Raw genomic sequence first — 12,738 nt, forward strand, 5'->3', positions numbered from 1 at the left:
ATCCTTCTCATGCAGAGATTTAGTTGATGCCTGGTAATCCCTTTACTTGCTTAGACGACCAGTGTTCATTTTAAAGCTACAAATCTCACTGGTCTTAAAGTCCAGTTGTGTATTCTGAATTCAGTTTTAACACAATTTTTTCAGTTATTTTACAGCACAATCGCAGTGAGCTCGTAGTGCCCCTGACCCTGAGCACCCCTTGCAGGTGCTGCAGGAACATAGGATGCTGGCTTTGAAGTCAGCCGGCTCTGGGCTTGTTTGCAGCTGTGTGGCCTTGGGAAAACTATTTCACTACTATGGGCCTCAGTTTCTTCAGCTATAACGGGGATGATGGCTCCCTGCCGCCTGGCTGCTCTGGGGTGGATCGAGATCACGCATGTGAAGTGCTTGGTTCTCCCAAGCACAAAGTTGGTGGTCAATACATTATAGCAGTTATTATTATAATTATTGCTTTGTTGTAACTATTTATGCTTGGAAGATCTGGAACTTCAACTCAAGCCTTCTGTCTAGACACAAATAGCCACATTGAAGAATTAATTGTATGGAACATTTCAGGCACCACCATGCTGAGCACTCCCCATGTGGAAGATGTGATGCTCAGCCTTGAGTGTGCATCTTACACGCTCCTCGAAACAGTCTCTGATCTGAAGCCTAGAGAGGTTAAAGACCTTCCTCAAGGTTGTGCATTCAGTATGGTGTGACCCTGGATGAGAACACCAGAGCCCTTATCTTCTATACCCCCAGCTGCCACTGTGAGTCTGTGGACATCCAAGACATCAGAGCTCTATTGAAATAGGCCTCCTCCATCAGGCCGTGGGCAGGATAGAGGTGAGGTGATGAGCTGCCCACATGGACAGGAAGGCAAAGGAGAAGGGACATCTCTCTGCTCCCCCCATACCAACCATAGCCAGTGAGGCCCTGGCTGCCTGACAGCAGCCCAGCTTGTGCTCCTGCCACCTCTCCCTTGCCAGATGCATCTCTTCTCATTAGCCATCTGCCTCCTTGTGCCAGCTGATAACACACAGGATGTGGGCAGCTACCCTGTTAGAGAGACAGGATGTAAGATCAGCTTATGAATCAGTACGTTCTTTGTCACGTTCCTGTTCCCCCTAACAAGAATGTGGCAGGATTCAAAATACAATTAATCATCATCCAACTTCAGAGTGTCAGGGGTTGGTGTCTCCTAAGGAATCTTGACAGCCTCAGTCTGCAAGCTGGAGCTGAGGAGGTTGGAGTCCGCACAGGGGAGCTCAGGATGCAGCCTGGCCCGCCAGTGCTGGCATAAACGTGAGTGGGGAGGTGAGGATGTGCCAGGGCCTGGGAGAGCTAAGTGTTAAGAAAAGAGGCCACCAAAGGAAAGTGATGCTTCTGGCCAGACAGGAAGTAAGCCGAGGTGCCTGCCGCCTGTCTGTCAGGCTGAGTGGCAATGGGTCAGTCCTGGGGTCTGGAACTACCATGTGCCCGCTGGTGCGAGCTCTGAGTGAGGCACTGGGAACGAATATGCGAGGAACAGGACTTCAGTGTACGAAGATGACCTGGCCCACATTTGAAAGCGTTGTTCTAGGAGCAGGGATTAGTGAACTGACCGTGCCGTGCCTTTCCACTTGGTCTCCCTGGAGAGGGCCAAGGGAGACCTTGAAGGTCCAGGGCTCTGAGCTCAGCCCCACCTGAGGAGGCTACTCTTCTCCTTATGGCATGGACTGGCTTCATGGGACTCGTGCCTGCAGGTTTTAGCTGGCTGACACAAAGCCTGGCGGGGCCAAGGGATTGGATCGGGACCATTTGTTTCTGGGGAAATTCCCTTGAGCTTCTTCTAAATGTCACTGTCCCAGATGGAGTTTCTCTGGCTGCCTCTTCTGAGGTAGCAGCCCCGCTCTTACCCACCACAGAATCTGAAAGGGCATGTGTTTACTCATGTACTTGCAGTCTCCTCAAAAGCAGGAGCTGTCTCTTGCTCACATCTTCTGTGCTGGCCCCTCTGTGCCTGCATCTGGCACACAGCAAGCACCTATGTATTTGTAAATGAGAGGAAAATAATAGCACTAAATGAACCCTATCTTCAGACTTCCAGGCTGAGACTCTTCAAAAGAAAACTCGATCTTGTCACTTTTCCGCTGACAGTCCCTCAGGTCCCATCACATACCGGATATAGTGCAAGCTCCCTCGGCTAGCATCCAGCCCCTAGGCTCCTGCCCTGCCAACCTCCCCAGTTTCATTTCTCACCATTCCCCACCCCAGGCATCTTACGTGATAACCCAGTGAATCCCAAACTTTGGTGTACATAACACCTTGGGACCTGCTGAAAATGCAGACTCCTGGCTTCAGGTGACATCAGATAGGGTACAGGAGCTATCAGTCTTTTTAGAGGTACTGGTGAGTCTGACGGCAGGTATTCTGTGGACCACACTTTGAGAAGTGATGCTTCTATCCTTGTGCACTGTAGGCAACTAGCTGAAAGCTGCACACTTCCTCCCCCTGTGCCTTTGTGTCCATGGTGACTTCTACCTGCAATAGCCTTTGCCATTCACATATTTTGCCCAGAAAATGCCTATGCATCCTTCAAGACAGCTCAGTGGTCACCTCTTGTGGACATTTCTACCTCCACCAGGCACATGAGTGTTCTGTTTCTCTCTTCATCTATGGAATCTTACACATACCTTTCTTGGGGACCGTTCTGCTTATTTCTTTTTCTCCCTCCTTTCTCCCAACACTGTGTGCTCTCAGAAGAACAACTCTTAGTTATCTCAGGACCCTTGGCGCTCATCAGAGTACCTGGCAGTAAGTGTTCATCTGAGACAGCTAGATGTGTGCTGGGAAGTCCAGCTGGCACACATCTTTTCTTCCTAACTCTGTTTTGTTTCTGACTGTGGGTCTTTCCAGGAGTTCTCACTCCAGAGAATGGACAGCCTAGTGGATGATCGTGTCAACATCCTGGGATTTTCCATTTTCAATCAATCACATGCTTTCTTCCAAGAGTTTGCCCAGAGCCTCAACCAGTCCTGGCAGGAGAACTGTGACCATGTGCCCTTCCCTGGGCCTGCGGTAAGTACCCACCAAAACTCCCCCTTCCTCCGCTGTCCCTTCGCCTCCATATACACTCTCTCTCTGTGAGCCAGCCGCCAGGACATAAATCTTCCTGGAAACCACCCTTCTCCAAGCCCACCTCAAAAAGAGGTGTGTAGAGTGCTGGGACGTAGTTCCAAGGAAGAGTGTATCCACTACTGTGAGTGTGAACAGCACACTTGGTGGAGAAGACAGCAGGGAGAGCTATGTGGAGCACTGTGTCATCAGTTAGTGATGTCTGGCAGCCTCCTATGGCCACACTCCTGACAACACTGTTGCTGAGAACTGTCCAAGTTCAGAATCCAAGAATATCGCTATTGGAAATGACTTTAGCTGTTCTGCTACCTCATTTTTCAGACAGGGAAACTGAAGCCCAGGCTGGGAATGGGAGGTGTAGGATCTTGTTCAAGGGCAAACACTGAGCCTTTTGCAGGTAAAACTAGATTCTGAGACTCTGGCTCTTGGTGCAGTGCTCTTTCCGTACTCTGGACCAGGGCCCTGAGGAGGAGCCCATCCAGAGACCTCTCTGTGCCCTCACCCATGTTCTCCTCCTCACCTTTCTGTTCCCTCTTTGTGTGTGATGGAAGCAAAGATTCCTTTGCTATTCTCCATCGGGTTTGATGTCCTTACTTGTGGGGCAAGTCTAATATGTTTGCTTGTGTCCACTTGCAAAAGACAGGTTCTCAACAGGCGGGAATTGCATGGCTTTCTAGGTCCTGTCCCAGCCATGCTACAGTTAAGCTCTTAAGCCCCATAAGGCAGCTATGTGATGTTCATGACAACTTTTGGAGGTAACGACTATCAGTATCTCCATTTTAAAGATGATGGGACTGAGGCCAGAAAGGTTAAGGAAGCAGCCCAGGGCCACAGAGCTGATGAGCAGAGGAACTAGAATCAGACCTAGGCCAGGTGGGTTTACAGTTCAGTTTTAAGCACTATGCATTTGACCTTTCTCTAGGACTGCCATTCCTTTGCCACACTGCACTGCACATTGGCCTGGCAAAATGAAAGTAGCTAGTGAGTATTTGTCAAGTGAATGGTTGAGTGAGTGAGGCAGGTGGAATAATGAGTTAAAGATGTAAAGAAATGGAAAAGAATTAGGTTTTGGAGACAGCAGTGGAACTGGGTACCTTCTTGGAGTGGATGTTCTCTGCTGGGCTTTAAAACAGAAGTGAGATTGTCTTTGATAAGACATGTCCAGGGGCAAGGACAATTCTGGGCATGGGCACACATGGGCACTGATTGATCTAGCAGTGGGCCTGCTGAAGGACAAAATGACCTTCCACCGAACTCTGTGCCTTTTTGATTGTGTAGTCTGGTGGACTTCTTAGGAAAGAGGAAGGAGCTAGAGGGTCAGAGCTCATGCAAAGCTCAGAGAGCTTGACCAGAAGAACAGCAGGAAAAAGAGACTTGAGAACTGAGCTGATGGGAGTTTACAGAGTGTGTCCCAACAAGGTATTTTTTACCTGAAAGAGGTAAGAATCCATAGGAAGGGTTTGGAAGCCCCATTAGGGGCTGAGGGACTGTGAGGGACATGCTCAAGCACAGTCTCATGGATGGACCAGACTCCTCTCTCCCGGCAGGAGTAGAAGCACCCTGGTCTTCTCTGCCAATCTTGTAGCCATCACTCCAGGATTCTAATGAGGTGCTGATGGCCTTAAGGCTCCCAGCACAATGTTGGGAAAGGAAACAAAACCACTGCCGCCTCTCCAGCTCAAACCATTCCATACCTAGCACCTGGCCTAGTGCAACTAAAGGTCCCTGCTCCACTTTTCCAATTTCTCTCCAAGGGTTACAGCCCTTGTGTTAGTGCCCACACTGACCACAAGAAGGCAGATGAGAGACCTCCATACTTAGTGTGATGGCATGTAAGGACCCAGCACAGAGGCCTGGCAGTGCCCTTTTCAGGCTGTGGGGCCAGTTCTGGCCACTCTCATGTGCTGAAAGAGCTCTGGCCTACCTGGACTCAAATACTGGCCGTGTGATCTTAGGTAGCTATGTAACCCTCTGTACCTCAGACTTTTTATCTGTAATTTTGAGCTGATTATATCTTAGAGGATTGTTATGGAGATAAAATGGGATATAATTCTATCTTCAAGGTACAGTCATGCATTGAATGAGTTTATTTAACATTCTATATGCCAGCCACTGGGATAGGCATTAGAAATTTATCAGGAAGGTTTACAACAGAAATGCTGTGTAAACACCACCCCCAATCTCACTAGCACACAGCAATAGACATTTACGTAGCTCACGCATTTCATGTCAGCTGGGGTCAGTTCATCCCAACTGGTTCAGCTGGGCCACTCGGGATCTGACTGAGTTCAATCAACAGTGGGGGTCAGCTGGTTGAAATAGGCTAGGCCTGACTAGGGATGCTCAGTCCCACATACCTCTAATCCTTGCCCTGGCCAAGCAGGCTGCCCTGTCATAGTCTCATGGTAGTGGCAGAAGGGTGGCAAAGCAAGTGGAAACACACAGGACCTCTCAGTCCTAGGCTCCCAGAATGGGCACATTGTGACTGCCACTTCACTGTGTTGGCCTAAGAAAGCCACACACACAAGCTCCAAGTCAGGTAATGAGGAAGTGTACTCTGCCCTTTTAGAGGAAACAGAATGTGGTCGCACAGCAAAGGGCCTGAGTACGGAGAGGGTGAAGGATTGGGGCCCATTATGTGATCTGTCACAAAAAAGATTCAAAGTCACTATCCTCTGGGGTCCCCAGCATGGAGAGCAGGCTCTACTCCCACCTCTAGGACAATGGTCCCTAGAGGCGTGCTGCTCCTACGGGAGCCAAGGGAGGCCCCTCACTACTGCCTGGAGAGATCAGGGGAGGCTTTCTAGAGGAGGGAAGCAATACCTTGCTGGTGCTCATTTACTGTGTGGGACATCAAACATCCAGACACTGGCTTGCTCCTTGACAGGGTACCAGTCATGTGAAACAGCCCAGATGTGTGAAAGAAAACCCTGGCCTTGCTCTTCCTCTTCCCAGTCCAGCCTCAGACCTCCCAAGACCTTGGCATCTTATGCTCCCCGAGAATGGTTGGGGGCATTTGGGGAGTGGATGTAATCTCTGGAGAGTCCCTCTGTGCTGGGGACAGAGAGCAGGAGTACAACAGGCTGTGCCCTGTCTGCTCCAGGCCGCCTCAGAGGGTGAGAGGGGAGTAAGTGCGAGCCTTAGACCTAGAACTGGTCACTGGGAGGGGACAGCCAGTCCTGGGTCACATTCTGTTTCTACTTCACTCAGCTTCCTCTTGGCCAAGCCCCTTCGGTTTTCTTGCCAGTGGAGTGGGACCTGTGGTTTTTCTAGCGTAGGAGACAAGGGTGCTCTTCCATTTGCTGTGACAGAGCTGAAGATGCTGTAGCGTTTCCCATGAAATCTCCACCTTCACCTCCTTTTCCTCCTCAGGGCATCCCAATAACAGATAAAAATGGCCATGCACTCCTTCTTTTGCAAATGGGGAAACTGAGGCACAGGAGAGCTAGATGGTATGCTGAGGTTCTCAAGGGGTGGCTGCTCTAGTGCACCTGGATTGCAGCTCAAATCTGCTTCTCATAATGGAGAACCTTCCAGCATGGCCTCTGTGGCCTCCAAGGAGGAACGGAAGGGTTTATAGGAGCCCCTCACATCAAAGAATGTGGATAGGAAGCTCACAGCCTCAAACAGCAGCAAGTCCTTCTCAAGGCTTCTCACTCTAGCGACAGCCTTTCAAAAGGCTGTGCCTCTTCTTGTCCCCCCGGGGCTGGGATTCCCAGCACCAGCAGCCCAGCTCTCCCATTGGCTGGGGAGCTGGGAAGCAAGAAATCAGCTCCAGGAAAGCACAGTCCAATCTCGTTCCCCATCCAGCTTTTCAAACAGCTGGACCCGCTCCCATCTCAGTGGGGCCGACTTCCCCCCCTCTCCCCTTGCCGTCATCGCTCTGCTCCCTGTTTCTCTCCATCTCGGCTCCAGGCTCTGTCTCCCTCCTCTCATCTCCTTTTCTCATGCTTCCCAGTGTCCTGTTTCATAACCTCCCCTTTCTCTTCTGTTCCTTTTTCTCCCCTCGTGCTGATGGCCTCTCTTCGCTCTTGGCATTTTCTTCTCTCCTATTTCTTTTCCTCCTGACTTGTGTGCGAGCCCCCTCTCTTCCTCACCTTCACCTGTGCAGCTGGCTGGGAAGGGGCCAGCTCTAGGGCACGGAGAGGCAGAGGCTGAACTGAGAACAGCAGAAAAGGTTCAGTGCTGCCCATCCTGGCTGGACCCCCTGGCTGACGGCAAGCTGCAGATGTGCTTTTTGCTGAGACAATGCAAGGAATGAGTGTCATGCATGGAGATAATACCCACTGGGCTCACACACCATTCCTATTAATTATGCTTCAAAGAATAAAAGTAGTGGAAAGTCATTTAAATAACAGATGGTTACCTTAAGTAATTAGAATTTATACTAAAACAGATGTTTGTAAGTAAGTGTTTATTTCACTGAATAAAACACGGATTGTAAGAACTATTCCATGAGATTTTAATGATCCCTGCCCTGGTATTATATTGGGTGTGGAATTCAAGCTGCAACTGTTCTGAGACAAATGGGCTTCCAAGAGGAGCCTGGAAAGCCATGCAGCTGAGGTGCATGATTAGAAGATATTTTTATTTCTATTTCAGAGGAGGGAGAATAAACTGGGCCACAATTCCCTGAGTCAGATGGACTCATCTTCATTCATACAGAGTCTTTCACTCCCCTAAACAATTTACAAACAGCTCAAAAGAACATAACAATGAAGAACCAAATGGAAATATAAGACAAGAGAAACATTGTTATGCTTCTTGCCAAGCAATATTTGGTGCCAAAAGAAGAGGAGAGGATTTTAAATGAGGATTGAGGCATTTGGGGGATTGGATATTTAGGAGACAGTGATAGGAGAAGTAGAGACAAGGCCAAGAGGCAGGCACGCACAGGTGGGAAATGGAAGCCACAGAAAGATGAGGGGTCTTGACAGAGAATGGCAATGGGAGGAAAGACTGGCGGGAGATGGCAGGGAGAGGCCCAGCAATGGGAGCAAGATGGGGTGCAGTTTCGAACCAGAACTGCTTTACCCAACTGTAGTCCCAAGTGCTTTCTAGAAGTAAGTTAGTAAATAATGTCAGAGGCAGAAAGCAATTAGGAGAACAGACTTCGGGATGGAGATTTAGCGTGAGATGGGAAAGTCAATGAGACAAAGATTACAGGTTCTCACTCCATCGGAGGTGAGGTTGGGCGAGGAGAGGAGATTGGGACTTCGGGGAGATAAGCTTGAGGTGCATGGGAGGGCAGCAAGGTCTCTCAGAGAAGCAGGTGGAGGACCAGGTTAGAGTCCTGGGCAGGTTGGCAGGAGCCTGCGAGAAGGCTGTCTGGGAGGAGAAGATGCCTGGGGCTTCGGGAGTGTTCAGTTTAAATCAGACCAGGTTGAACTGCAGAAGGGATCTGTGAAGCCCAGAGCATACTGGGGACATGTCGCCTGTGTCAACATGTCACCTGTCTGAAGGCAATACACAGATGGAGAAGAGACAGGTACCTTGAGGATGTTCCTTCCATCTACTCCCTGCCTCCAGCATCCCTAGCTGGAGTTGTAATTCCTAGAAGCGCTCAAAGAATCTTGAAGGCCCTGAAGTTTGAGATACCATAGAACACTGGAAACAGGCACACACTGATCTCCCAGCACCTGGACCGTTTGCTAATACGAGAGCATCAGCCAAGAAAACCTTGTCCAGATGGACTGGGGATAGCAGTAACCATGTGTCAGGAAAGCTCTTGGGGTTTGGTGGGAGAATGTGGCCAATGGCATGCCATGCTGTGCCTGCAAGTCTACAGTGGTAAGGGTCTCTCTGGGACCAGCATGCAGCCTTGTGAGAAGAACAGGGGTCCCAGGACTTCACGACTAGTTAGGGTGCTTTCGGTTTTCAGTAACAGAAATCCTGAGTTAGATTACCTCATGTAAAAAGAGGAAGTGTGTTATTTCATATCAGGGCAAGTGGGGAAGCAGGGCAGGTTCCAGAGTGAGTCACGGGAAACCTAGGTCCTTGTGTCTCCTCTGTGTCACCCTGCATGTCCACTTCATCCTCAGGCTGGGGCCAAGATGACTACCGCTGGTCCAGGAATAATGTCTAGACACAGGAGTGTCCAGAGGAGGAAGGAGTGCCTCTGTTAGAGTCAGGAAGCTCTTCTGAGAAGCCATCTCTCCCTCCAGGCTTTAGTTCAGGTCTCATTAGATTGGGCCGAGTCCTGAATTACATATTGTTAGGGGGACGAGATGACTCTTGAACCACTCAGGCTCACTTGGGAGCTGGGGCTGAATCAGCCTCCTCTGAAGCATGTGGCTGCTTGGGGGAATGGGAGGACATGAATGAAATAGGGCTTATATTAGAAAGGAAGAAAGGAGAATGGGTACTAGGTACCCTTCCACTGCCCCTTCTGTCCTGCCCTTGCAAGTTCTGTCCTAGAAAAAGTTCCAAGTGACTCTTACCTGAGGAGTTAACATGAGAACAATTAGATCAGTAGGCAAGAGAGAAGCCCCTAGCCACCAGCCGTCCCTTTGCCTAGCTCTGGCTTGAGAGCCTCATGCTCCTGTCTGCTGTTGAGAAGGTAACCACAACTAGAAAGGTTGTTTATGTCATCCTGGGAGGCTAGGCACAAGAATCAGCATGATGGAGCAATGACATACCTGGGCTTCTGGAGAGGTGCCTTGTTGGGAGTGAGGTGGAAAGACAATGCTGCAGAGATGGATGGAAGCCGGACTGGGGCGAGTGGTGCTGGGCTTCCATCCCAGCTCTACCGCTGTCTTGTTTGGTGACACTGGGCAAGAGGAGAACTCTTTGAACCTCAGTTTCTTCATTTGTAAAATGAGAGAATTGGACTTCTTGATTTCTAGGATCCCTTCCAGTTCTAACACTTGGTGATTTTGAGGGTCTCAGAATGGTGGGACTAACTGGGAGGTAAGGGAGAAGGTAGGATAGAAATGAGTTTAAAGTATCATTTTAATAGCCAGACCGAAGGATCTAGAAGCCAGTGTCAATAGGGGTCACTAACTCTCTTTGAAGAAGAAGCTTGTCTAAGCTGGAAAGGAAGAGTCTGTAGCATTCATAATTTCCATATGTCCTGTTGGCAAGAAAACACGTGAGACCCATTAATAAAGGAGCCACATGGGCTCAGGGGAAAATGACTTTGTGCAAAGGAGAAGAACAGTTGTAAACTGGCCAAGAAGCATCAGGTACCACGCAGGTGAGCCTTGAATCAAATGAAGGAGCTAAGCTGCAAAGGGAAAGGGCAGTGGGATGGAGAGGACAGGATGGAGGGTGATGGATGGGAGGGACTCAGAGGAGCCTGGCTGGCCAGCACAGCTCAGCAGGACTGCAAAGGGTTCTGCTGATCTTGATCGTGCAGTGTAGGTGCTCCTACTGGCTTGGTCTGCAGGTCACATGTGGCTTCAGGACCAGGCTTTGGGAAAAGGGAGGTGCTGGAGCTGGGAGGGCAGAAGACCCAGTGCAGGCAGAGGGGACACAATGGCTCACTCTGGCTGTAAGGCCTTCCTAGAAGATGAAGGGTGTTGTGGTCTACAGTTGCTGCCAGATCATAGGGGCTGAATAAGTGTGGGGAGGAAGGTAAAAAGGGACAAGAGAGGAAGAGAGAGGGTGAGAGAGAGAAAGAAAGAACACGCTGGCCAGGCAGTTTTGCAATGCAACTGAACCTGGATTGGGTACAGAACTTTATTTGGCTGGGTTTCCCTGTAACTGCCTTTTAGGAATTTTGTCCAGTCAGCCCACCCAGTTCCCATTACAGGCCTCCTTGCCCAACATGTAGCAACACTCTGAATGAAATAAGTCATTCTTCCCAGCCTGTTTCTGGCCCTGTAGCTCTGTTCTTACTGCTCCCCAGGACCTTAGTTCAGCCAACACCTGCTTCCGGAGCCCCCGCTGGCACTCATCTGCACCTGGGTGCACAGCCCTTCCCTCAAGAACGACCAACCCGGCACTAATAGTGTGCAGAACACTTTAACAGGCCTGTGAGGCAGGGGCAGCAGCCTCTCTCTTACAGGAAACTTGCTCATGCTGAGGTCCAGCAGCCCTCTCAGATCACTCAGTGCATAGCGAGGGCTGGGCTCTGGGCTCTGGGCCCTGGTGTCAGTGCCCCTGGTTTCAGGCTCTTTCCTTGTACCGCGTTGTCTCAAGTTGCTTACACTCTGTCTGCAAAGCTTAAAAAAGCTAAGAGATCATGAAATGATCTTCCTGCCTCCAACCTTGGAGGCGCCAGTGTTTAAGGGCCCAGCCAGGTAAGAAGAAGGTTGGGAGAAGTCACATGGAAAGTGCCTTCAACTCTTCTTTTGTTGAGAGAAGTGACTTAGAAGGGACTGTGGCATTGCCCATGATACAATGTCACAGTTCAGGGAAGGAACCCGCTTTGTAATGGGGTTGTGTATGGACATCACTCCTTCCAGGAGGCCTCCTGTCTTCCTGGGCCTCCGCTCAGGGCCCCTGTACAGTGTTGACCCTAGAGTTGTTTACATTCTGTGTATTTCTGTTGTCAGGGACCTATGAACACAGCCCGGTGTCATTGCCTCCTTGGATGGCACATTCCCCAAGGACAAGTGTCTTCTGTTTTTCTGCTTCCAGCACCTTCATCCACACCCCTCAGCTTTCCCCTCCCCAGGGATACTAACATCCACTTAACTTGATGTGATGTTCACCAAGATTTCACCCAAATTAATTTGATTCAATAAATATGTTGGAGGCCTACCATCCAGGTCCTGGTGCTGTATGCTATGCAGGATGTAGAGATTAGTCCCTGCATGTTCATGCCCTAAGAGTTTGAACTGAACTGACCTCTTCCCTGGTCTTAAGTCCCTCCAAAGCATGACCCCTGCCTCATGCCTGGTTTCTTGCTCTGCCCTCTCCCACACCCCTCCAGGTGTGTTCTGCACACCCCACCTCTTTGCTCATGCAGCTCCATTTTTGGAATGCCTTCGCCCTTTCTTAGCTGTTCCCCACTCTCAGATTCAATCATTTTTCTACCAAAATCCTTTAGTGCTCAGTTCCAACACTGCACCCTCCAAGAAACATTTTCTTGATCACCCAACCAAATAAGCTGTTATCTTCTTTGCAACCCCCACAGACCTTTGTGGATCCATCAGACTCAGTTTCATGTTAATCTTAGTTGTGTCCTGTCTCCCTGTGCCCACTCCCCTATTTCACTATAGTCTACCACAGAAATAGGGTCTTACTCATACCTGGGCTTTGAACTTATCATGTATTTCATACATATTCATCAAATTAATAGTACGGAGTGGACTGTAATAGTATGTACAGCTAGGAAAAACAATAGCATGGAGGGTCTTCCCAGAGGAAGTAGCCTTCACTCGAGTCTTGTAGAGTGGGTTCCTGTCTCTCCCTGAGATAGGCAGCCCCATTGCCTTCTGGGGGATTCCTGAGAGCAATAAAAGTGTGTACTTCCCTGGAGCAAAGAGAGGAAAGGATATCCTTGAAATCATTTTAGGTTCAAAAGGGTAGCTTGTTGGTCCAATCCCAGAAAATTCTTTGCCACTATTGTCTACTTTGGGTGAGCACCCGGACTGTTAGGGGAAGTGGAGCTAGTCCAGAGGCAGGAGGCAGGCCACAGGCAGCCAAGATGCACCCTTATCTCTTCTGTTTTGCTTTTCTTTTTTGTTCCTC

General features: G+C 49.6%; 1 protein-coding gene across 3 annotated transcripts in view; it reads left to right on the forward strand.

Moving 5' to 3' along the window:
- Positions 1-12,738, forward strand: part of GRIK4 (glutamate ionotropic receptor kainate type subunit 4) — a 415,903-nt gene that overhangs the window by 307,095 nt on the left and 96,070 nt on the right. For all 3 annotated transcript variants that reach the window (XM_081122925.1, XM_081122927.1, XM_081122926.1), the window contains exon 9: positions 2,881-3,042. In XM_081122925.1, the coding sequence (XP_080979051.1) occupies positions 2,881-3,042 (162 nt within the window). The remainder of the gene's footprint in view (positions 1-2,880; positions 3,043-12,738) is intronic.

The sequence above is a fragment of the Miniopterus schreibersii genome (genome assembly GCF_964146895.1).
Source record: "Miniopterus schreibersii genome assembly, chromosome: 20".
In the NCBI taxonomy this organism is placed as follows: Eukaryota; Metazoa; Chordata; class Mammalia; order Chiroptera; family Miniopteridae; genus Miniopterus; species Miniopterus schreibersii.